Raw genomic sequence first — 27,126 nt, forward strand, 5'->3', positions numbered from 1 at the left:
TTTCAATTAGAGCACAGTCTTAATTTTCCCCAGAAGAATTATGTAACATTTATACTGAGTCATATTTGCCATCTGCTGATCCAAGCACATAAACAATACAAATTCTTGAAAACCTGAGATTTTCCTTAGTATCTGCTTCTAATCTAGTTTTTCACAAATGTGCAGGTTTATGAACACACCTCTGCCTTATGATTAGCTCTTCACCGAATACTGGCACCTCTTCAGAGGTTCTCAGCAAACTTGAAGGAATCTCTTCATGCAGAGCATGCAGAGGATCCATGTGAGAAGGTGTTTATCAGGCAACACACGTGACTGCATACAAAATCAGAAGCAAGGCAGGAATACAGGGAAATTATGGCAACCTTAAAAAGAATTCAGAATGCAGCGGTGCTCTTAGTTTATGGCTAATTTCTTGGGAACTAGTTAATGTTTAAGTGGCTGACAACAAGATTCAACTTTTTAGCCCAGCTTTAAATTACACTTTTCCACTGTGACTCTGCTGTGACTAAAGACTTAAACTATGAATCCTAATTCATGTGATTATACATTTATATATTCAAACCACAATGAAACACTTGTGATCACAGAATCAGGCCTTAAAATTGCTATTTATATCAAACTCTTTCAATAAGAAAAGCGGTAGTTAGAGAGTCCTGAATAATTTTATGCATGTGTTCAATTCTGTGTCCTGCTGACAATATTGGAGAAGACATCATTTTACACCCTGAAAATGACAAACTATGTAAATTACATTTTCTAGATAAAATATACTGGTTTGTTTCTGTGGATGACTTTATTGAAATAACAGGTCTCCATAAGGATTGTTTTTTTTATTTTGTAAGAGAAAATCAGACCCCAGAATGAAATTTCTATCAATATTTAAAATATTAAAATTGTTCAATTAGCTAACAGAACGTTACACAGGACACAGAAACACAAAAACATCTGTAAAACCGTTACTGACAGGAACTAAAGCAAATCATTAGTAAAATTAATAAGGATCTTTCCACCGCCTTAAATGTACCACAGGTTTGGTGTAATAAACACTCTCTGAAAACATAACATTAGAATCCTGCCTAACACAATGTTATTTTGCCATTGTTCCCATTGCTTCTTGTGAACACAAGAGGAGAGTGGGAACACATGGGAGAGAGCCACGGATCCCAGTTGGGGAACGGTGAGGGATCATAACTTATTTGCCTATGGTCCTACCTACACCAATTACTAAACTAAAACAGCAACACGGGGCTCTGATTTACTTCTCACATACGCACAACATCAAACGGTGCATTTGTCAAGAATGTGCCTATGAGCTGGCCAGCACTGAGTATTTTCAGCATTGCTTGAAAGAACCCAAAATCCAACGAGGAACAATTCTTTTCGGTGCCCGGAAAAGTCACACAAATTAAAAGGTCTCTGTAACAGAACCGGGAGCTCCAGAAGGGCCGACTGGCTTTGATACCAAATATATTCAGTTATACCTCCTATCCTTGGAAACCCTGAGAAGCGGCGACCCTGGCGTGCGGCAGGTGCCGGCAGTCCCGCCTGCCCGATTCGCTCCTGCCCTGCGCGGGGCCGGGTTTTTCCTCTCCGCCCGCGCGGTTCGCGCAGCGGAGCCGTGCGGGGCTCCCGGATGGGCAGGGGCCGCGGATGGCGCCGCCGCCTCGCACACACGCCGCGCTGTCACACGGGCCCCTCGCCCCGCCCGCACCTGCCGGCAGCTCGCCCCGCGGGCGGTGCGTGTCCCTCGCCGCCCGCCGCAGGAGCCCGCCCTCTGCTCCCTCCGCTCCCGCGGCTGCTCTGCCCTCAGGCCCCCGCGCCGCGGCTCCCTCGCCCCCCGTGCTCAGCGCGGGAGCCGTCCCCCGGCCCGGCGCTGCCCAGAGGCCGCCCGGAGCCGCCGCGGGGGGCGCGGCCGGCGCACCTGGCGGGGCGGGGGACGGGCGGCGCTGCCGGCACCGCAGTGGGGCGCGGGCCGGGCCGGGCCGGGGGCGCGGCGGCCGCGGAGCGCGGGGCCGGGGCGGGCGGAGGGGGCGCCGCGCCCGGGCAGCCACTGGGAGCGCGCCAGCCGCGTCTCCTCAGCAACGGGCCTGGCACGGCAGGGCTGCGCCTCCTCCTCCCTCCCTCCCTCCGCCCGCTCCTCCCCGCTTCCGTCCGTCCGTCCGTCCGTCCGTCTGTCCATCTGTGAGGGTCGTTATCCCCGCCGGCCCGTCCGGCTACACGGGCCGAGGCTGCCCTCTCCCCCCGCCCCATCCTCCCGGCCGGGGCTGTGTGTGCATGGGAGTGGGGGGAGGTTCTTTATTGGCCTCGTCCTCCCTCTCTCCCTGCCTCCCCCCTTCTTCCACACTCCACCCAGAAATGATCCAGTGAAACTAGGAGGAGGTGATTCTCCTCCTCCCTCCTGCTGCTGCTCCTGCTGGTCTGGAAGGGACTGCAGGAATCTCTGCTGTGCTCTGCTCTGAGGCAGGGTCTGGGGAGGGGAGACCGTTCTGTGGAGGGAGGGGGCCGCTGTGGCCCGGGGTGCAGCTCTCCCGTGGGGGGCTCCTTGGTTCCCGACCATGGGGAAGGACCAGGAACTGCTGGAAGCCGCTCGCACTGGGAATGTGGCTCTGGTGGAGAAACTCCTCTCTGGGAGGAAAGGAGGGATCCTGGGCAGTGGATCTGGAGCTATTCCCTTATCCAGCTTATTGAGGTAGGGACATCGTTCCCCATAAAATGCTGGGGGTATTAACCTGTTCTTCCCTATCATCATTATCGTCGTCCCTCTCATCTTCATTTCCATTCCTGCATCCTTCATAGTAACAATAAATCGTTCACTCTCTCGCCAAGTACAAGCATGCCAGGGTTTAAAGTCACAGGCAGTCATTTTATTAATGTAGTGGTACTGAATTTCCTGTCTTCACTGCGCCTGCAGGGTCCTTGTTCATTTTGTTACTAGCTGTGGTGCAGAACTTATGTTTTGACTGCTGCGTTAATATATACAATGTATTAATTGCCCTTCCTTTGATATTTCCATCTTCAAATTTCTGCTTTAATCACAGATGGAAGTGTTTATCACAGACAAGGCATTGCATTGTGGAATTCTGTGTTAAAAGACGTAGCTTCACCCCATACCCTCACCCATAGCTGCTACCCTCGCTGGCAGAAGAAATTAGGCATGCCATAGTAATAAGCCTACAAAACAAAGAAGGGGAATCTTTTTTGTGGGGGATCATCGAGGCAGAGGAGGTCTAAAACTTAGGGAGCAGGTTAGGTAAGAGCAGCATTACTTTCAAGGTACCTGGCTTTAGTGGAGTGTAACTGGGTTACTGGCCATGTTGGGTGATAGGGCTTAACTTCAGTCATTAGTTGTGTCTCCTGGGATCTACAGCATAGCTTTGATCGTAAGTTTCATCATGCTCTTAAGTCAGAGCATTGTCACATTTACGGCATTGGACTGTATTCAGAGCAGAGAAGGTCTGCAGCACACAGTCCAGTGCTAGTGTTCAGTGCTTAACTAGGCATAGCAAAGGAAGACAAAATGAACTGAAACACTGTTGACCTAGAAGTTCAGTAAATTGGGGGTTTGGTTTGGTTTTTTGTTCCTTAAAGAAAGAAAAGGCCTAGCACAATGGAAATTGATTAAATGAAAATATATTTGTGATTCTGTTGCCAGTGCCTTTTTGTCAAGGTATTTATATTATTTCCAAGTTCAAATTTCCCTATCAGGGAAAATTTAATGTTCACTCTCCAAGTTATACTGTTCAAACTGTATTATAAAATCTTGCTATTTTAAAGCTATGTTTAGTCCTGTAAACAACAACAGTTCGTGTATTTGGTAGTTTACCAAAGTTCTGTGGTGCCCCAGCTCAATTGGCTATTGCACCACTGTTGAATTACTAGCCCATTGACCAAAATCAAAACACACCATGTGATTGCTTTTTTATACTGTGCTCGAATAGGCTGCCTAGGGAGAAGTGTACCAGATAGTCAGTTGAATTTGAAATATGATACCCACTTTTCCAAGTACAGTAGTAAGTTCACTTCAGTACAATGACTAGCCATTTATAATCTAGTTCTAACGCATGGTTTGTGTAGTGGCTTTCTCCAGAGCTACTGCCTGTGCTGTATTCTTGCACTGTTAATTTCATGCTGTATGTCGTGAGGGGGTGTATTTGCTTGTGCTTGCCTTCCTTTATTAAACACCATTGTTGTATGTTGTGTACACAGAACACGTGAACCATGTGTTTTGTATATACAGATGTGTCATCGCAGTCCTTGTTTCTTACTCAGGATTGAAGAATTTTAGGTTATAAAGTCAACTGGCTGCTTTTTTTTTTATTTCCTGGAAGTGCACTTAACTTGAAGAGAAGTAAAGCAGAGTAAAACAAATGCTATTTAATTTATGGCATTTCTAACTAATGTTAACAAGAATGTCTATGGCTTCCGTAAACGCAACTCCAAAAATTAGGAGCGAAGTTTCATCTGTATGCTGCATCCAGCTGTATGATGAAATATTTCTAATTTAGAAAGAATTTGGTAATGGTCTGATGCTTAAATGTTCACAATCTAACACACTATGGAACATAAGACTTTTTGGAGGTTTCAGCACAAATGGCCAAAGCAGAAACTACTGTGTATTACAGTAAATGTTTTTCAAGAAAGGATTTTATGTGACAGGTATTTTGACATAGTTGTTTTTTTGTTTGTTTGGTTTCTGTTTGGGTTTTTTTGGAGGGGAGGGGGTTTGAGATGGTCCATGATCTAACTGATGCCATTAATTATGGATTAAGTCCAGAATGACATGCAAGATTAAGGTTGGATCTATCTTAGTACAGAAAAAATGGAAACAATATGAAAGTCATGTGAACATTCTGATCCTGTTTGGGAAGTCAACACCTACTGAAAAAAGCAAAGTTGTAGAAGAGCCATACTTGTACAGTATAAAAGTTTGAGTTTGGGGGGGGGGATCCAAAGATTTTTTTTAAATAGAAAACCTGAAGAAGTTTACTAGTAGAGCTATACTGGTATTTTTGCATACAGTTTATTAGAATAAAAACTTTTGAAAGCTGTTTTAAAAAAAAACCTTACAGAGAAAAATATAGGGATGTAATTTTCTTAATTTTATTTAATATTTAGGAGTCATTTTGTCAGTAATTGCTGCTGTTTTTTTCATCATAGTTATTACTTAGTTTCTAAAATGGTGCCCCAGGACCGTACGTGTCCCACTGTGGTAAGAAAGGTCCATGTTGATCTTTCTTTCTCCTTTTGGCAGTGCTGTTTCTAGTGTTAGGTTGGAACAGTCCAACTCTTTCAGCATGCAAATGGGCTAATACTGTGCCTGATGTGTTGGTCTAGGTAGTAGGAGTACATTATCCCTTTGGATTTCTTCAGAGTGCTGGAGACAACATAGTTTATGTAGCTGAACTCTCTACAGTTAGACACCTTTTTCTGGTGGAAATTTCCTTTACAGTGATTATGCACCCTGTGAATGAAATTTAATATTCATAAATTGACAAATACACATTGATTGTTTTCTGAACCAATGAACAAACTATCTGAGCTCTGATGTCCTATTTACATTTTTATAACAGTGTTTTTTTCTTAGCGGTTAACGTGTTTTATGATACTTGGGGGGAAAATAGGGCAAACTTTTGTATGGGCATTCCATAGTTAGAACTATTTGTTGATGCTAATTGCAGACTAAATTATATAATTTTTGAAGGCCTGACTGCTAACTCCTAAGTCATTAAATTATGACAACAGTTCAGGAAAACACCTCTGTTCTGGAAGGCTATTTAAGCACACATGTAAATGTATGAATTAATTCCTACAAGAATTTAGACACGTGCTTAGAGTATGTGGAAAGTGCATAAAAATTATGTATGCTTAATTAAGACCTCATATGCACCCAGATATCTGTAATACTTACTACATAATACCTCATGCCTAAATTGGTTTATCTAAAACAATGACAACAAATCAGCGACGTTTGACTGTGTGGACTCTGTAACTTGTTTCAGCTCAGGAGAAGTTTTGGAAGGCTGCTCTGGGTCAGTTTTTGCCCCCTGCCTCAATTTCCATAGTTTGCCCTTTATCATAAAGATTGCAGGCAAATATAGTGAAGGTGAATTTCTCAGGTGCAAAGATCAGCATAAGGCATTGCAACATACTAGAGCAAGTAACCTAAATAAATGCCTAACATAATTTAGTTCCTTAAACTTGGATACTTCCGGGTACTTCAGGTGCCCATGTGTTTTCTGAATGGACTGATGGGCTTTGACAAAGAATCAGGAGCTCTGGAGATACATCTAAATTCCTGGTGTGATACACCAAGGTATCTAAAACTGTGTTACATGTTTTGCCTATGGTCTCTAACCCAAAACATTAGTGCAGGGCTGGAGTCTCTTCTTTTACTATGTTGAGACACCTCATGAAACATTCAAAGTCTTAAGTCTAAATTTATTTTTTCTGTTTCTTTGTGGATTCCACTGCCTGGAATCCATCCATATGTTAGTTATTATCTATGTTTCGTATTAAAAAATGAAAGTTTTTAAAGTTTAGAATTGTGGATTATTTTCCAGATTGCAAATAGAATTTTCATATATTTTTACCTAATTTCACTAGCTTTTCTATTATTCCAGTGTAAACAAAAACTTGACAGTAAAATCCCACAGTCTCTCTAACGGAATGTATAATTTAATTTCTGTATCCCAAATCCTTAAATTTGTGTTAAAAGCTTTAACACATAGAAAGAGTATAGTGTTTCTAACAACCTGGTATTTTTAATTTACTTAATTTGATCATCTCTGTATGCATAGCCTGTTTTAATTGACCAACCAGTTGTTCATTGTTGGATAAAGACAGCCTTTTTTTCTTTCAAAGAGTTTTTAGGAAAAATAACTTTGAAGGTTTTAATGTATCTCAGAGACCTTACCTCATTTTGCCACATGTAGCCATGCACATGCCTATTTGTTCTATGTTACTAGCAGAAATTGATAGTTTTTGATTATATGCTAATTTTTAGTCTTTTTAAACTGTACATGTTAAAAGAACTTTGGATTTTTAACAGGACTGTGGGATTGAATATTAATTAATATGAACTGGCACAGAGTAGTAGGGAAGGTTGAATTGGCCCTTTTTTGCTCTTTGTTGGCTGCTGCCATTACACAGCATGAGAGGGTGGAGCAGCCTGCCTGGAGCTGGTTTTTTCCCTTTCCACATTTGGCAGTGTGGCAGGGAATGGCTTCGTTCTTTGCTCAGCCTTACTTAGCGCAGCTACACCACGTATAGGCCTGGCCCAAGTTATTTCTCCTCTAAAGTGTAAGAAACACGGCAAGCAGATTGTCAGTCTGGGAGTTGCAATCTGTTTCCTCATCTGTTTCTCAGAGCAGTGTCTTGCTTGCAGCAAAGCCACAGTTTAGCCTGATGGCCTCAGTGCGTGCTGAAAGCCACACAGATCCTCTTCTGTCCTTGTGCCGAGCCCTCTGATTCATTCAGCTTCTTTTGCAAAAGCAGATCACACTTGGTAGGCCTTGTCCTAAGCAGAGACCAGCATTCCCAGATTTCCCAATAATCTTCTTTATCCTGTTAGAATAGGTAACCTAATTCTTTTGAGGACATATTTAATCTTTCTTCTTTCTGCCTTTCAGTATGGAAAGCAAACTAATAATCAGGACAGCAGTTTATGCTTCTTGGTATTAGTGATAGTTGTTTGCTGCCTTGACTCTGTTTGCCCTTTCAAATGTTTGAGCTTCTCAGCCTTCATTTTGTTGAAGGCTAAGAGAAGCTCATCTCTTTCATTATCTACCCTTCTTAGACTTATTTTTATTCTTGTTTTTGATAAATGCTTTCAATCAAAGTTCAGACAACATTTTATCTATTGAACTCCTTAGATTTATTCTCTAGTTTGAAATATTTACAGTATGTAAAGGTAGTGATATAACAATATCCAGGACATCTGATAGATGGTTAAGGACAAGATGATTCTCAAGGTCTGTGTAATAAATCCTCCCTAGGAGTTCAGTATGACCAAGCTCTGTAGTTAAACTCTATGGATAAACCTCTCACTTCTTACTCCAGAAATAGTTTTCTGAATATTGGTCAAGTGTACGTTCTATTAATTTTCTAAGTTATAGCAAATGCAAAAAATGACCAGCAAGAACTCTAGTTCTAATGTAAAATCTACCAAGGTAATTTTATCTGTCCGTAGATATGGGCAGATAAAGATATGGGAAGGTACAACTGGGAGGACTGATGGAGTGTATGATGGAATCTGGCAGACTAGTAAGGGTAATTTGACAAACATGTTAAATGTAGAAGGTAAAGAAAAACATTCAGAAGGCTGAAGTGTCTGTAACTAAAAAAAAACCCTTTTAGAATTCTTGTAGAATACTTAGCCACTAGATGACTAGTGCCTAATTCCACAGAGGATCCTATAAAGTCATTGTGATCACCACCATGTTTCCCCTCCTGTCTAACATTTATCTTTTTAAAGGTTTGCTAATTCCATAGAATTAATGCTGCTTTGTAAATTTTTGACACTGACATGACATTACTGTTTTTAAGAAGTAATGTTTTAGTAGAACTAAGAGGGGAAATAAATAAAAGGGAATGAAGAATCGTCTATTGTCTTGTGAAGGTTGGAAATGTTTTAAAGAGCAAATACAGATGCTTTTAGGGCAGGTGTTTTCACAGTCACTGCAGTAGGGATCCAGTACATAGCCGTGTTTCCAAAACTGTACAGGTAAATTATTTTATTTGCTTCAATTTCAGTTTGTATGAGTATTCATGGGTGAGTTGCTAAGGAGTGCTTACAGATCTAGGCCATTTTTTTATTTTCCTGGCAAAGGCATTAGTGGAAGCAATTTATAAACTGCTTTAGTTTATGCTACTGGTATATAATCTGTAAGGGACAGTGTAATGTAGGGTGCAGTTACAGTGCCTTTTCTTCAGTAAGCTTAGTCTGCTCATCTGGGGAGGTGACAGATACAAGAGCTCCACAGCTGGAATTCCCTTCTGTCATGTCATGGAGTTTCTCTGCTGGCCACTTCCAGTTAGAGTACACATCCTAATCCTATACTAATATATCAAGGTAAAATATATTGACAGCTTTCAGTGTTAAATGTGTAAGGCATAGGAAGTAGTGTTAAATTCTGCCAACTGATAGGACATTTTCATGTGTGTGAAGTCTTTTGGGAAGTAGGGAATACTTTTTTTTTTACCTTCTAGCCTTTATTGGAAGACTTTTTTTTTTAATTACTTTTTCCTGGTGACAGTATTTTCAGTATGATCACTTTGCATTAAGAAGTGATACAACTGTTCTGCACCTTGCTTAACATCTATGAATTTCTAATGATGTACAGGTATTTAGTGTAAGAAAGGTTCTGTGAGATTTAATTCCGCACTGTTATGCTTTTATTATAATAATTTTATACTGTTTCCTATGTATTGCACATACACTTTCTAAAGCAAGAAAAAATGCTAAAAATGACATCTTGAGTGCAATTTAGTTCCTCTTTAAAGCAGCCAGTGGCAGCCATGTTTCTGTTGATGTCAGTGTTAGATATCTAAGCTCCTACTACAGCCAATGGAGATCTAGTTGTTAGGGGGCATAGAGAGTGACTGAGCTCACCCCAAATGGATATTGAATGATTTTATGTCAAGATGGAACACATCCCTCATTTAAATACTTCTGTAGGTAAACTTTGAAGAACAGGAAAACAATTGTAATTGAAAGTATATGTAGAATATATTAAAAATGACCACTTATATAGGTAGGTTGAAGCTAAATTTGGGTATAATTTCTTTCCTTCTGTGTTGTATAGCTGATTTGGATTAATTCAGAAGCAGTAGACAGGAGGTACCAATTGATAATCACTAGATTAGCTGGCCAAGAGGCAGAATTCTGGCTGATTGAAGTTAGAGATACCTGAAAACTGCTTAAAATTTGTGATGTTGTATCACATGAGGTTTATTGAAAATGCACCAAGTGTACAAGAAACAAATTATAAAACATTACCTGGAGTTGAAGCTTAGGAAGATAGGAAAGACAAAAGTAAATATGTTGACATCAAAAGAAAATATGGACTCAGTGCTTGGTGGGGCAGAAGACCTAGTGACAAAGCTCATGGAAAAGGTAATGACTTGTTGCCTTTTCTGCTTTGCTTGTTTGGCTGTAAAGTCGGACTTTGCCAGCTTTCAAAACAGTCCCCACAGTAGAGGAAGATCAGGGGAACATTTACATTTGAGGAACCAATATTACTGTGAGACCACTCTTAATTTTTGGAGGATTGTGTCAAACACGGGAAGTTTCTGATAACTGAAAAAGGAAAATGTCATGCCTGTGTTCAGGAAGAGCAAAATGAAGGTTCTGGGGTCACCTGGCTCATCAGTCTATTCTAGGTCCTAGAGAAGGTTCCAGAGCATATGCTCATGGATGTAATTTCTGTTCTCTCAAAGGATAGGAACACAACTGAGAACAGCCAGCATGGATTTACTAAGTCATGCCTGACCCACCTCAATTGCCTTCTACAATGTGAAAACTGCATCTGTGGACAAGGGGAAAACTGTGGTGTTTTACCTCAGAGCAGTCTCAGTCAAAACTATGAGCTATGGACTGAATAAGAGGATGATAAGATGGGTTGAAACTTGGATGGACTGTGAGAGGGTGTGATCAACAGTACAAAGTCCAGCTGCTGGTATTTACTAGAGGGTTTCCTCAGGATTCAAGGGCCAGTACTGATTGCAGTGTATCACCTATAGCAGGTTTGCAGATGACACCAAATTATGGAAAAAACATTCATATGAGGAATTGCTGTAAGGAGGGACCTGGACAGGCTGGAGAAATGGGCTTATTGGAGCCTCATGAAATTCAGGCAAAAACATTGTGTAGTCCTTCAACCAGGAGTGAAGAGACTCTTACACCACCATAATCTCTTGTGCTGGAGTTGGACAGTTTTTTGTGTTGTACTAATTTTTCTGAATTGTTAGTCATTACAAAACCACAAATATCACATTTGAGTCTTTGAGTTTACACATTAGTAACTTCTTTCTCCTGTAAATGAGACTTCTTTTTCCTGTAAGAATGGTGTAATTGGCATGTGGATTTTCTCCTAATCCTTCATAGCCTGGACAAGTGCTAAAATAGGTTAAGCTGTTAAATATTCACACTGTCACAATATGAGAAGTATCCAAGAGATAGATGCCAGGAAGGAAGGAAGGAAGGAAGGAAGGAAGGAAGGAAGGAAGGAAGGAAGGAAGGAAGGAAGGAAGGAAGGAAGGAAGGAAGGAAGGAAGGAAGGAAGGAAGGAAGGAAGGAAGGAAGGAAGGAAGGAAGGAAGGAAGGAAGGAAGGAAGGAAGGAAGGAAGGAAGGAAGGAAGGAAGGAAGGAAGGAAGGAAGGAAGGAAGGAAGGAAGGAAGGAAGGAAGGAAGGAAGGAAGGAAGGAAGGAAGGAAGGAAGGAAGGAAGGAAGGAAGGAAGGAAGGAAGGAAGGAAGGAAGGAAGGAAGGAAGGAAGGAAGGAAGGAAGGAAGGAAGGAAGGAAGGAAGGAAGGAAGGAAGGAAGGAAGGAAGGAAGGAAGGAAGGAAGGAAGGAAGGAAGGAAGGAAGGAAGGAAGGAAGGAAGGAAGGAAGGAAGGAAGGAAGGAAGGAAGGAAGGAAGGAAGGAAGGAAGGAAGGAAGGAAGGAAGGAAGGAAGGAAGGAAGGAAGGAAGGAAGGAAGGAAGGAAGGAAGGAAGGAAGGAAGGAAGGAAGGAAGGAAGGAAGGAAGGAAGGAAGGAAGGAAGGAAGGAAGGAAGGAAAGTTTTCTGAATCAGAATTGGGACTATCTTTTGGACTAGGTATTTTCCCACCACACATTGCCTGAATTTTAAACCATCATGATAAAACTTTCCAGTATCATTTTTACTGGTAATCTGAGAATTAACTATTGGGTTTAATGTCTTCCATGTTTACTTACTGACTTGTCAGGGTCATTGTTTTCCATTTTTAGCTGTCACTCAATATGAATAGTGAATCTCTAGGTTATTTTTTGCAAATTAACATCCCCAGCATATTCATATAGTTTGACCCCAGAATCTCAATTAAGTCATTGGTAAGGTTTCTTAAAAACATAATTTGCACTTATTTTTAGTTTTCAGCTTTCTCAAGTAATTATTTATCCACTTCCATGTCCTTCTTGTCATCTTGATAGTTAATTTGTCAAAATATGCTCATAAGTGATTTGCAATCACCCTGCTTCCTGTTTTGTGCACATTTATTGCAGAGCAGTATCTTGCATAACCAAGTGGTAGATCTGCCAAGGATCTTCTCATATAATGTGCACAAGTAATGCGTCAGAGAACCAAATAAATCATTTGAGGAAATAAAGCATACGGCATGGAGCGTACGTACATGTTACAAATCTGTTGTTTGCCTGTCACAACAGTTAAATCTGTCGTTAAATCTGTCCTCTCTATTCCTCCTTTCATGTAGACTATGTAAGTCATAATTTCAAAGGGAGAGGTGTCTTGTTGTAATCAGAAAATAAAGCCCCTAAAGGTATGGAATAAGCATATGTTCTGGGTGAGGAGATGAGGGTAGAAGACAGGTGGAGACCTGAATAAAGGTATTTGGAGTGGTTTGGCAAGCAGGCTGTATGTAAAACTCTGAAAAGACTAGAATGTTAGAAATGGTTTGTAAAGGAAATGAGCAAAAGAATTGAGATTAGGAGTAAGAACTGAGACTGACCATGGCAGTTAGCAGTGCTGAGGACAATGGGAGAAGTTTAGGAGATGAGCTATGAGAAATGGAGCAGAATAAAGAAAAATTCATTCAGCAGAATTGAAAGGAAATGCACATGCACTGAAACATAGTTTTCATTCAAAGCCTGACATTTTCATATTTCCTTGCTATATTTGTGAAATGCATTTGCAAATTGTCTCCTATTCTTTTAGTGCTAAAATGAATTGCTATGATAGTGGTTAATAAAGGGCCGCCAGTCATGCCATTAGTTTAAGTGGAAGGAGGGGTTGTGATAAATCATCTAGGAAAGTTTTGCCAAGATGACAGCACAGGGTGAAATTTCAGGAGTTTTAGTCTGCTTTTTTATATGAATGATACAATTAAGGTTTCCAACGAAGTTTTTATGTATCTCACTGAATGCAGGCATTACATGTTTTGTTTTTTTTTTAATGACTCAGTCTGTAGTCTTTTTCTCACTTGAAGTCCAGGATAGACAGTGCTCATTAAATAAGCAGTTATTCAGTGTTTTTAACTTACTACTAAGTGTTTAGCCCTGAGCCTTATTTTCTGCACACAATTCAACATCTTCTCTACAAAAAGAATGATTAATTTTTCTCCTGGGCTTTTTTTTTGGTGATGTTTGTCGCTATAGTATCTGATTGCTTCACAGCATTAAATGAGTTTACTGTCCCTGTATTTCAGTGACTACGTAGGGGTTTTAATATCTGCACTTAAAAATGCTGACTGAAGCACTCTTAGATTATGGCAAGAAGTATGTGTTGAATTGGCGATTCCATCTGGTGGCTTCAATGAGCGCGTTTTTCACAGGATTAATATAGTTAGTGTAAAATTATAGGAGTGGCTCTTCACAGTCAGAATGAATGTCTGTCTAGAAAAGTACTCTTCTCCAGTTTTGACTGGGGGTTAAGAGCCTGTTCTTAAAAGAATATAGTGGCAAAGCAAACACGTAGTATGTAACAGTTTCTCCAGTGTACTCTCACAGCTTTTAGCAATTTACAGCAGCTTTCTACAACAGATGTATTGTCTTTGTATTAACTAGCTCCAGTGGATTTTTTTCTTCCATTCATTTGTTCAATTGGTCTTTGAAGCAATGCAAATTTTTAGCATTCATGGCATCTCACAGCGAGGATTTCACATCTTAATGAAGTATTATGTGAAGAACATTCTCTGTAAATTAAGTAGTATTTTATGTTCAAATGTATAAAGATCTGTTCATATATTCAGAGATTTGTTTCTGGAGAACAGACATGGATAGGATTCAGTTCTGTGGAGCAGCATTAAACTGCTGCTCCAGTTCTTACCTTGTTTAATTGATTTAATAAATACCAATGCACCTTTTAATAGTTTTGATTTTCAAAAAGAAAAGAGTTTTTATTCAATCATCCCCATTCTAGGGGATAGACCTTCAACTGTTCCAAGATCACCATTCATTGCACAATGAAAGGAAATCATGTGATTATGGCTAATACCTGTGTGTTAGTAGGATGACTTAGCACCGGAACTTTAATCCTTGCCTTTGCAATCTCAACAATTTTTAATACACTCTTTTTGTATACAGTTATGTATATACTTTCACAGAAATATATATATATTTTTCCAGAGAAAAATATATTTCTTTTGAAATTGTAAATATGGACTACACATATGGTGGTGAACAGAACCTTCTGTTAGAGGTGAGATACCTCTAATAACTTAAAAAAAAATACAACTCCTGCTGTGAATATAATATCTTTATGAGATATTATGTGGAATTTAAGATGCTGGAGGATGTTTTTTTCCTTTTTTTTTTTCTTTTCAGTGACTAATGATATAATTTGAACAAGATTCTCATTATATTACCTGAAATAGCAAAACTGAGGCAAGAAAAATTAAACTTTAATTGTTGAAAGTAAAGTGTTAAGATGAAATGAAAGAACTGTGTGTAGGGGAAAGATGTTAGTTTCCTCTCTTCTCTTGTGGGAAACAGTTATTGAGGAAACAGCAGAGTCATTCCCCAGTGATGAAACATTTCCTCTTGTGCTCTAGAAAGATAGTTTGAGGCATAAATGGGATGTGTATCATTTTCCCACTTAAACTGTGAGCCGAAACTAATAAGTTACTTCAGAAGAGAAGCCATTCCTGGCCTGTGTTACTCACTGTATTGGTACTGCTTAACCAAAAAAAGAGAGAAGCTTCAGCACCGAGCATCCATGTCTCTGTCATTCAAGCAAGAAAGAATTACACAGGCATAAATGGCATAAAAGGAGTAAAAGCAGCAGAAATCTTGTCATGCATCTCCAGTGCATGAATAGCTTTTGCTATGACATGAACAGTTGCAATGTTTGCTCTCCTTCTTTTGCTTTAAAGCTCAACTGGTTGTAACAGGGCACAGACTAAGGAAGTAAGTTTTGAGAAAAGCAAGTGAGGCTGTTTAGAAGTGTCTGCTTTTTAAAATGCCAAGGGAGCATCCTCCTTGTTTGGCTGCCTATTTCAGTAGACAGCCTCCAGGGAATAAATCAGCTAATTATGATGGTGGTAAGAGACAAGGAGATTTCTTTCCCTTCTGTCAGTAAGTATATATTGTTTTCATAGGATTTTTTCTCATCATCATCATCTCTTCTTTTCCCACTAAAATTGTGATGCCCAGCTTGACAAGGGAGAAAAATTCAGGATATGAAGAATCCTGTAGTTGCTAATGCCAGCCTTGAAAAAGAGAACCTTGCTGCAGATATTCATCTCAAGGCCAGGGAGTCCATATGATAAAAGAAAAAAAAATAAAAAAATCTAGGTTAATGACTTTGGAGAATGCAGAAGGCACTAGGCTGGAAATGACATGGAAAATTGAACATAAAGCAGAATTTATTGGGTAGTTTGAAAGAATAGACACAGTGCTGATCAAAAGTGTGAGATTGGGGGTACAGGACTGATTTACAAAGTAGGGTATGACAATTTCCTGGACAAAACGGTAGAGGTCCACTTTCAGAACCCTCCTCAAAGACTGACGAAAACTTAAGAAGTGGCAAATTTATTTAGAGAGTGACAAGAAAATACATGCTGGTGGTTGGATGTTGTTTGGTCTTTGCCCAAGAGACCCATAGTGCATGTGGATGAATTTGCCTAGCTACTTTGGGAAAATGCCAGAGCCAAACCCACTATCACAGAAAAATGGGAGAAGGAAGGAACTCAGTCCATTTGTGGTATTTCTGTTAAAATATGTTCTTGGGTTAAAAAAAAAACTTGGTCAACAGTGAGAAAGCAGGCCTCAGGATTATTTTTTAAAGGATGGAGCCAGAATGTCTAGACTTCTTTCTTTGGAAGTTTACTACTTTGGCTAGTTTTCATAGTAGCTAATTACCCAAATCTCCTTTGAAAGTATGAATTTATTAAATTACACGAAATGTCACCATTTCTGAGTGTCACAATTCCTAAAGAGGAATTAAGAACAATTACTGCAGAAGGTCAGCTCATAATATGCATCTTTCTTGATGAGTTTCATTTGACTTGTGAGTTGCTGTAGCACTGTCAGTTGCTCCAGCAGCTGTCATACAGCATGCAGTATTGCAGTCTTCTGGGATTCTTGGAAAAGTCCAGAATACAGCTGAGATCTTCCTGCAAAAAAAATTTATCTTTTGGTAAAACTGTCAATTCACTGTATTCCTGGAGATTTGGGTCTTCAAGGATTTTCCCTCTCAGCTCCATAGAAAGCAATCTATATAATATATATAATAATTTCACAGTATTGCGCTACCAAACTTACTGGCCATCAGATGAACCTTGGGTAAAGCATACAGATTTCAGGAAAGGATGGGTTTTTTCACTGTAACTATAGGGCAGATAATACCTTTCAAAGCAGTTGAATTGACACTCACATAGGGAGTTGTCAGGAACTATTTCAAATTTACCAGAGCAGCAAAGGAGGCTGTACTGACTGTGTTAGCACTGCTCAGGGTATACTTCTAATCATGTGCAATTTTAGTCACATGGCCTAACATTCAGATCATCACAGGCAAATGCAGTATAATTTTGATGACAAATCTCTTTCCCTTTGCAATTCCATTAGGGTACATTATTACACATCTAAGCATACAGAACTTGACAATAATGTGAATGATTAAAATAGTTGTTTTCCATTTAAAGTTGGTATTTGAACCACTTCTGATTCAGGTATGAAGAATTACTTTCTTTCTGAAGATGTTTTAAGTTTAGTGTTTGTGGGCATCATGCAAAGAGCTTTTAGCTAGATTTGAAAATGCTTAGAAACCTGGTAACAAACACGTGGGACTAAGATTAGAGATTTGTGACCCACCTTAAAAATTGTCAGAAAAGGAAAAAGTAGCCTGACATTCTCATCCAAAGTGTTATATGTCTCTTAATTTGGTGTTGTTCTGCTGTGCTGAAGTTGGCTGTATGTAATACAGTATCTGATTTTTTCCATCATTTTCAAGAGGTTTTTTTCAGGAGGTTTTTGGGTCAATAAGCATATGCTCTGAGTAGAAATTACAGAATGCAAAGAGAAGTTTGCCTTGTATCCCTTCAAATGGATTCTCGGGCTTAAGCTGGGATAATTTAACTTTAACATAACAGCTGAAGACTTGCACACCCAAACTTTAGTTCAAATTCCAAATGAAGAAAATGCATTTTGGCTAACAGCAGTGTATTCTGTATCTAGACACTGACTGCATTATTGATATTGTGTAAATGAGTATTACTGTGCTAAATATTACACATCTCCAATTCTGTTTGTACTTTGATCATTAGATTCTCTTTTCCATTTGAAACACTATCAAGTTGTGTTTATATGTTTTACTGTTAATCAATAGTGAGCTAGCCTATCAATTTCTCAATAGGTCAGTATTTTCTACTACAGCTTAAAAACTTAAATGTAAATAATTACTCACTTTATCTTCACACATCTTTTTTGTTGTTGTTGCAGGATGTTACTTCAATGCTAATGAGACAGGGCTGGGTATCACCATCCTCCAGAAAATAATGCAAGTGGGAGAAAACATACTGAAGACATTTTGCAAATAAATTTGAGTTATGTCTTGCCTATATAGGAAACCTTGAAAAATCTTGAAATGAGCTCAGTCACAGTTAGGTAGTTATGTGTCCATTTTATAGATCTATGCTTCAGTGAAAAGATCCAAGTTCCTCTCCTTAGAGACATGCATCAATGATATGATGATGTCAAAGATACATGCCCTCTTCCCTCCCAATCAATATATTTGTTTTCAAGAAAGTAGAGGTGTCTGTATGTCTGTAGTTATGTATGAATGTTTCACATAGCTCTGAAGAGCAGCTGGTAATAAAATTAAAGTGGATAAGTTTGTTTATAATTTTTTCAAAAGCCAGGTTCAATGAAAAAATACCAGCTTTGCTAATTGAGCTGTGGTAGCTTGTTGTGATCTAAGTTTCTGATCGCAGAAACAGCATGGAGTATAACAGAGCCCAAAACAGTAGTTAAGCTGATAACCCCGTAATTCACCTCTGATGTGTAGACTCAGGTTCAAGTCTCTGGTCTTAACCCAAGAGAGTTCTGAAATAACTGGTTTACTCAGCATGTACTTTTCCCTAGACCAAAGATTATACAGAGTTACATAAAAATATTGAAAGAGATTAAAGATTTTAAATCCAAAACATACAAGCAGTTGTATGACAAAGTCATGACACTTGACTGGGACACAGAATGATGGTACAGGGTTACTTTAAGTTTAATCTTCCCATCATAATCCAGCAGCCTTGAGTTTCACATTCTGTTCTTTTCTGTTTAAAAAACTTAAAAGTCAACACAAAAAACCCCCACTTCAGAATGATTCTTAGTTTAAATTTCACATAGGAACGTAACTACCAGAGACTCAAAATTTGGAAGTCAAATACTTTAGTGAATTCTAAAGGCAATTTGCAAAGTCTGTTTGTATTATATTGAAACATTTCTGAACCACACCTTTCAATTCAATTATTTTTGTGTGACAACGTTTTGAATGAGTAAGAAATGTGTTAGTGTTCTGTGATGGTAGGTTCAGAAGTGTTAGCAGTGTTTGAAGTGGACCTGCAGTTTTCTCTGTGGCATGGACTTCGAAGTACGGGACTTTGAACTTGTAGAGTATTTCGACTATAGTTTATAGACTTAGCAGAACTTAGCAGTTATGCATGTATTTGTCGTAGGTTTGATTTGTTCAGGCACTGAACAAGATTTAAAATGTATCCTTTTTCAGATAAGTATCATCAATCCATTCATGTCTGTGGTGACGTTTTATACATGTGCAATAATTTTCATCTGCTAGAGTAATTACTATTCATATATAACTTCTAGTTGAACTGATTGGAGAAAAATGCATTCTTTAAAATATTACATTACTGAAATATATCAATTTGGACCATAGAAGTCTTTCTTTAATATCCCTATTTCTTTCTTCCCCTTTCCTCTGATCCCTCTCTCTTGGTTTCTCTGCCCACCTGTCCCCCCTGCCTGTTCCTCCTTTCTCTGCCTCTCTCTCCCCCATAACTATCTTCATTGATCTACCTTTCAATTCATCCCTTTCTCACCACATCTCTGCATCCCATTCTGCCCTGCCACCATCTCTCTCTTCTCTCTCTCCACGAGTTTAAACCATAAAAATAATCACCCGAGGCAAAATAATACAGGAACACAAACCAGGAAGTGTTGCCTATTGGGCTAAAAATTGCAAGATTTTGATTTTAAAAATTGAAGATTTTGAAGGATACAGTGACAAAGTAGTCTGAAAACAGAGAAACTGATGTCTTTGTTTAAGAAAAAAGGTGATATTCCTGAGGATGAACCAGTGGCAAGTATGATTAGACTAAAACAGGACAAGTCACCCATAATCACATCCAACATTAAAGAGGAAAACTGTGAAATAGAGAAGTCGTATTTTATTTAGAATATGGAAATCTGCTTGGGTTGTATACTCTTTTCTATGAACTGAGACTTAGCATAATAGTAAGGATAGGAAGTATCCTAAAGAATTGTTGGATGATTTGACTGATTATATGTAAGTTCATGGAGAGATAAAAACCTATGCAGAAATACCTGATAAGAACATAAACTACTTCAGAAAGGAGAGCTGAAGATGAGGATGTCAGATATGTTTTCAGAGATAATTTAGATGAGAGTGAAAAAAGAAAAAGGTGTGACTAGGGATTTCTGGCAGTAAACAGAGTCGTTTTAGGTCACACACATTTAATTGGCTTTGGTGATACTGCTAGATTGTGCTGGATGGGCCTTTTTTATAATGTAAACAAAAGAACTTCACACTTAAGTACTTCAGACTTACAATGGGGCTGCTCTGTAATAAGATAATTAAAGTAATGAAAAACCAAAAAGAGTGAGGAAAAGTACAGTGGCTGGCTGATTTACTGGTTTATAAAAAACCTGGAGGCATGATTTTGTTAGTTAAAACATAAGCATGAATAAACGTATTTATTTAGAAGAGATATAAAGAGAAGCTACAGAATGGAACTCCTTTACACTAAGTATGCAATTGTCTTGAGAAAGAGATCAGCTGATGAGTAAAAAGCTGTCTTGCAGAAATCAAGGTCATATACTGCACTCCACTTCAAAATCCTCTTTCTCTCCTTCTTAAACATCTTATGTCTAGAAAAACAGTCATAGAAAGTGGGGAGAGCAAATTTAGGATCTCTTAGATCCTGAAGTACTAGAAAGCATGGTGAGGTGACATACACCAATGTTATCTGTACCAGGATCAACAGAGCCATCTAATAATCTATATATGGTTCTCTTTAGATTTACATGCGTGGAGCAATGACACCAAGCCTAGAGCTACACAGGGCGAGTTTGGGTTTAGCAGGACTTCTTAGCTCAGATTCAGTGTCATGCAAATGTGGCTACATGTCTTCCAGACTTCAGCTAGTTTTAGGAGCATTATAAATGCATACAGTTGGCTAAGAAGCGCTATTAAATCCAAACTGGCTTTTGCAGACAGTCCTATGTCTGTGTACCCACATTTGTCTGCAGATAGTCTGCCCATGAACTGTGGTATATGTGGTTGATGGCATATTGTGTGTATCACTGAATGTTGTACATTACCACATGGTGTTCTTCAGATAAAATTCACTCCACTTTAATCATACAAGAGGGATGGAGCTCTCTGAGTTGTTATTTAGTATTTTATTTTCTCATTTTAACTGTTAGCTTATGCCTTTGATGCACAGCTTGCAGGTGCTTCTGTAAAAAGAATTCTTTTCCTCACTTATGTCACAGCAGAGTTTTGCAAGTATAATGCATTTATTTTAAAAAACAACCTTGTTTGATGACAGGGTATTATTACTCCACTTTACAAATGGATATGTGAAGCCCTGGGATGCTAGGGTCAACATCACTGAGTCATTTTAGATGCCTGGTTCAAAACACCTAAAACCTGCATTCTGATGTTGCAGAATATTTGTCATCACAAACCATTTAAAAGTGCAAAGCAAATTTCCTGTGACTAACAGGGCAGCTGCATTTAGTGCTCGTGCAGTTAAAACTCAAAATATGAAGTGAGTACTCTGAAAGTTACATGCTTGATCATTCTTGCGAAGTTAGGTTTAAGAGACTTTCCTGCTGTCAGAAAACCTCTGTGGTTCAAAAAGTCTGCATCTCTAGGTCAATATTGCACTACTCTGCATGCAAATATATTCATTTTTCCCATGCAGTTCTCTAGTTCATTCAGAATATATTTCTGTTTAACTTCACATTTAGCAGGCTCTGTTGGTTCAGATTCATGAACTACCTTTAGAGTAGGTTACATAGACAGGTTGAGGCAGGTTTAATGAACGAAAAAATGCATGCATAACTAGTTTGTGCTACTTTCTGACTTTTCATTGTGATTTCTTAAAATATTTTTACATGATTGTGTATATATATATATATATATAATTTTCTTTTTCTTGTCTTTTGTAAAAAAAACTGTGATAAACTAGCAATTCCATCATATTTGTGGTATCGACACTCAAGATATATTAGGCCTGTTCAATTTTTGCATCACAACTGAGTAGCTGCATGATAGGAACTCATGGGCTACCTGGAGTATTCATGGCCAAAGAAGTCAACTTTTGTCCTTATGAAGCCTGTAAGCCACCACCTAGATGAACCTGATGCAGGTCAGTGAGAAATGCCACTTCAGGATGTGCTGCACAGAACTCTGTGTGCTTGACTAGAATGCTTGGTACAGGTAGCCAGTGGTTGTGTGCATTACTGTTTTGTTGAAATGGTCACTGACATTTCCCCAGTTATCATGGAATTCACTTTAGGAAAATGCATTCTGGAAGAGTGTCTAACAAGTGTTTCTGGCCACTTGATCAAAGTTCAGCTCTTCTAGTCTGTCCAACTGTCTTCTTAGCTTTAGCCTTTATTCCAAATACCCTGTGCTTCTTTGTGTTCTGTCACAACTCTTCATTTTACCCTTGGGAGGCTAATGCTGCCAGTCTTTTCCTCAGCTATTTGAATTACTTCAACACTCCCTCTCTGAATTTAATGTCTGGCCTGTATGAGTTGGGTCCTCTTTTCTGTATTCTCATTTAATATTATTTTAATTGCATGTGAATTTCCCTTCATATGCTAATTTATATTTCCTTCCCTCATCCCCTATTTTCTTCTTCTACTCTAGAGTGTCTTTCTTAGAAGTCTGGCATGTGAAATTTCAACTTAAACGAAGTAGTTTAATCATAAGCAAAGTAAAATGTGATTTTACACTGGGGTGTGGAGGTAATGCATAAGAATAGGCTGTGTTGCTAGAGCACTTGCTAAATTCACCATCCATAAAGAAGTTCTCTTTCTTCAGAGAAAGAACATATCTGAGTCTGCATTTTACTGATGGGCAGTAGCTTTTTGGCATGGTTTGTACAGAAGACTGTGATTTATTTAATTCTGCATGGTAGGATGAGCAGAGTCTTAGAGTGCACTAGCGTGTAAATAGTACACTCAGGGAACTTCTTGTTTATAAAAGAAAATCTGATTATTATAGTAGAATTAAGGGAATGCTGCAATCAAGTAGCATGGAAATCGTTTTAGAAATCTTAAGATTTAAGTTACTTTTTTTAAAAAAATCATGTATGAAAATGCTTGAAAAGTTGGAAACAAAAAGCTTTTAGTTGAAGAAGGAAGAAAGCATTTATTTGTATGTATGTATATATATATACACACATATATCAAAAAGGAAAAAAATAAATCCTTCTGTAAGTGAAGCTAATTTTATTGGTTTGATTAGTTATTTTGCAGAGTGAACGTCAGAATTCCTCTGTGCCATGAAAAACAGTGTTTTGCACACATCCAGCATTTATGCATGATGCAGCTACTTTGTATTGCACTAGAACTTCTGCACTGGTAATATGTTCCAAGTAGAGAGTGGTTTCAGAATGTCAGTACATTCAACACTTTTATAAATGCATCTTTACCATGAAAGATACATGCTCAAAGTATTTGACTGATGAAATGGGAGAAGACCTTGTAAAAGTTCTCCACTCAAAAATGCAAATTTCAGAATACATGCTACATAAGTTTTTTTTTTTTTTTTTAATATCTGCTGGATGTTTTATTTTATGAAGAATATTAACTTGAAAATTCTTGCCATAGCTGAGAATTCTTTAAAGGAAACTGTGAAGAACTGAACTCATGTCTTGGTATGGTGTATAGTTTTCAGAAAGGAAAAACATGACAATGAATATTGCTTTCTCTAAGTCTATTATATTTTACTATCATTTAACTTGGAATATGAAGGAAAAAATCATTAATTATCTAGAACCTGAGCAGAAAGCATTAATAATTAATGAATGATAATTTATGTAAAACTGAGTTCTATCTTAAAAGAGAATTATAAAATTGGATAATGAAAGGATTGCAGAATATGCAACTTTTTTTTTTTTAATTTATAATCAGATTTAAGTAAATCAAATGATACTGTGATTCTTAAAACCTTAATGTTGATAAAAACCAAACATTGCATTAACCTGAACATGAATGTTGTCATGGAGTAAAGTGTTACTAGATAAGAGATTTTAAGCAGAGACTATAAATGGTTGTTTATTGTACCAAATGTTAATGTTAGTAGCCAGAAGGTTACTCTAACAGTAAATCAAAGTGGAAGATGCATTTAAACGTGGCTGACTCCCAAGCTAATCTTAACAAAGTCTGGTCTGAGAGCTTCCATATTCCTCTAACCTGTTTGTTTCCTTTGTTCAGTGTCTTAAAATAAATTGTCACTCAGAGATATGCCAAAGTTTGATTCTGCTGAATATTTTCATTTTGGAAGGAGAAACTAAAATTACATTAGTCAAATTGACAGACACTGAAAAACTGGAAACTATTGCAAACTACTTTTCAAAACAGGATTAGACTATAGTAAAACCTAGATAATCTTCAGGAATGGGTTAAATGCAAACATTTTGATAAATCAAGAATATTTTTAAGAAGAAAAATAAAATTTTAAAGACAAAATATATAAAGAATACTGAGCATGAAGAAATTGGTATCAGAGTCTTTAGATAACCACTCCATGCATATACTTCTTTTTATACTATCAAAAGAATTGAGAGATCTCAAGAAAGCTCCAGGAATCTAAATTCTTTAGCAACATACAGTAAGAATATTCCTAATCCCAGTTTACAACACAAAACCGCTGTATTGGCAAGCAGCACTAATAGAAAAATTCCCAACAGTTTATCTCAAATTTTTCTCAAGATGGCAAGTGTGTTCCAAAATTGTAATTTCTTCTCACATCTATTAGTACGGGCTAGTGGTTCATATTTATTTAGAGTCTGTCTAGAGTTCCTCAGATGTCTGCATTGTGATATTCAGTTCCATTCAACTTCAGGTAGGTGCATCTTGGTATTTGTATTCCTCTTCTGTGATATCTGTAATAAAAATAGTGTATTTATACAGTTGGTGGCTGGGACTCATCCTGGTGCCTGGTTCATTTTGTTTTTAAACACACAGGGGAATTCTAATCTGTCAGTACCTGCAGGTATTTGGAGCAACATCTGTTACTTGAACATGTAGCTGATCTAGCACTATACACCAGGACCTATTCTTGGCATCTCAAATAATGATAATATATTCTACTTAAATGATGTATTAAGACAGTAAGTTATGACATATTTTCAATAATTTTAAAAATTATTTGATATTAAAGGAGATCCTCAGATCGGGGAAAATTTTCTCATGGTAGAAGATTGCTGGTCTAATGTGTGCTGCTTTCTCTTGATAAAATTATGCCTTGTGTACAGGTTTGCCATTTCATTTTCAGAAGTTTTATCAAACCTAGTGATAATCTGGATTTCACTGTAGTAAAAAATAGTGACTATTTGCAGCACCCTACATGTTTATGCATAACAAACTTTATATCTAGGTGGCCATGTTTTGAAATATATCTTTATGTTTTATTCTGGATCTGTAAGAACCGTCCTATTTGTCCTTTCATATTGAAGATGCAATTGGTAGTGAATCTAAAAAAACACCTTCAGATGGTGATCCTTGAGGCCATACCTGAGAAATAAAATTCTCCTACTATCTTCAAGAGATGTTTCCCTTTCAGTACATTACTGAGGGTATTGAAGTCAGCAGGAACTTGAGCACATCTTCAGAGTATTGCATTGCTATTCTGAGAAGAGTATGATATTTAAACAGTTGGAATGAGTGCATTGTGCATTATTTTTGTGTTACATTATCCCATGGCAGGTGTACGAAATTATTTCCTATTCAGGTGTTTATGAATACATTTAGTGAAGTGCAGGATTCAAAATTCCTGGAAAGCATAATAGACAGTGTATTAGAAAGAAGCACTGTCAGTGAAACATCATACAGTTGACTGATAACAGATTAACCAAATGCATTAAGGCTTAATTTAAATAGATCTAGCATTACCCATCACCCAGAAATCTTCTGTATGTGGCATTTTCCTTCTAAAGTAGGACAGTTGTGGTTGAAGTAATTTCAAGCTGTTGTGCTTTGTTAGAAAAAATTGAACAAAATTCAGAAGATGGTTTGAAATTAGAATTAATTATATTTTTTTATGAATAGATAAACTATTCAAAAATCTTTGTGTAAGATCTGAGGAGGTCCTGCAAAGATAATCAATGTTTACAATTTCATTCATGTTACTAATATAATAGCAGACCAAGTTTTAGTGTGAAATTATTCTCTATTTATCTTGATCTTGTGCCCTAAAATCAAATTTTTTATGGTGATTCTTTCAACTGAACTTCAGTTTTAGTCGATATTAAAGATGATGGCATAAGACTATCCATTAATTTCTAAACTAAGACTTTAAAATCAAGGGATTGGAAATTTCAGAATTCAAGATAAAGCAAGAATTTAATAAATCTGAAAAATTTCATATTTCTGTAGGCATCCAAAGTCATATGCATCTGGATAATGGAAGCTTCTACTACAAGCTTCTTATTTATCATTGAGAGAAATAAAGTAGGAGAACGGGATTAAAGCTGGAATGGATAAAAGTACTGAAATGCCCTATTTAAAGCTGTGGCTGCTCTTCAGCAACAAGTGAGATAGTAAAAGCAGTGTTCAGTGTGAGTGAAAGATGTATGTGTGTGCCTAAATGGGTATCTTGATAGTGGTTTACTCTGTCTTCTGCAAATCATTTTCATTTAGAAAGATAGCATTTTCTTGAGACTATTAAATTTAGAATGGAATAGTATGGACAGCTGGCTTCAAGATAATTGGTAAATTAGAACTCTGACAGACCAGGCTACTAGCAATGAAAATATCTGTTCTTTAACCCTTTAATCCCATAAGGCAAATGTCTCAGTCCTTAGAATTCTAAGTTAATACAGCTCCCATGCCTTTTCCCAGCTTTGTCTCATATGCTCTCACAGCCCAATCATACTCTTTTTGTGAGTATACCTACTGCTCTTTTCACAGCTAAAATCTACACAACTAAATGAAGTTCACTTCCATTCACCTTTTCTATTCATTTGGTAACAACCAGCCTAATGCTGAAGGATTCTAGGTCCTTTGACCATTTTCTCTTCACTTCTGAGCTGACTGTGAAAGATTCTGTTCCTGCTTTGTACAAGGAGGACCAGGAGTAGCAGAACCTGGATTAAATGTTATTTCAGTCTGTAAGGATCCCAGTTCATATGGAGTGTAGGATAATATTTATTTAATCCTTTCTGATATGTAGTAATCTCTCAGTCTTACATCCAAGAAAGAAGCCAATCATGAAAATATGGCATATTTCTAGGATAACTTTTGAAAGCTACTGCAGGCAAAATTTACATGTCCTAATTTTTCTGTGGTGTAACTCCATAGATTTTTTTTTTTTGTGGATGTCTTACCACAAACTCTGTATTTATTACTTTTGTTTGACAGATTTTAATAAACTGTCATCAAAAACACAAGACATTTGCAGAATCTCCTGCATAATTCAATATAGGCTTTATCATAGAGAC

General features: G+C 37.9%; 1 protein-coding gene across 2 annotated transcripts in view; it reads left to right on the plus strand.

Annotated features, from left to right (window-relative positions):
* The first annotated feature begins 2,555 nt into the window (after nt 1–2,555).
* The window catches only part of LOC131573653 (ankyrin repeat and sterile alpha motif domain-containing protein 1B-like), a 409,781-nt gene continuing 385,210 nt past the window's right edge, over nt 2,556–27,126 (plus strand). For both annotated transcript variants that reach the window (XM_058827806.1, XM_058827807.1), the window contains exon 1: nt 2,556–2,689. In XM_058827806.1, coding sequence (XP_058683789.1) covers nt 2,556–2,689 — 134 coding nt within the window. The remainder of the gene's footprint in view (nt 2,690–27,126) is intronic.

Source organism: Poecile atricapillus, chromosome Z, assembly GCF_030490865.1.
Source record: "Poecile atricapillus isolate bPoeAtr1 chromosome Z, bPoeAtr1.hap1, whole genome shotgun sequence".
Classification (NCBI taxonomy): domain Eukaryota; kingdom Metazoa; phylum Chordata; class Aves; order Passeriformes; family Paridae; genus Poecile; species Poecile atricapillus.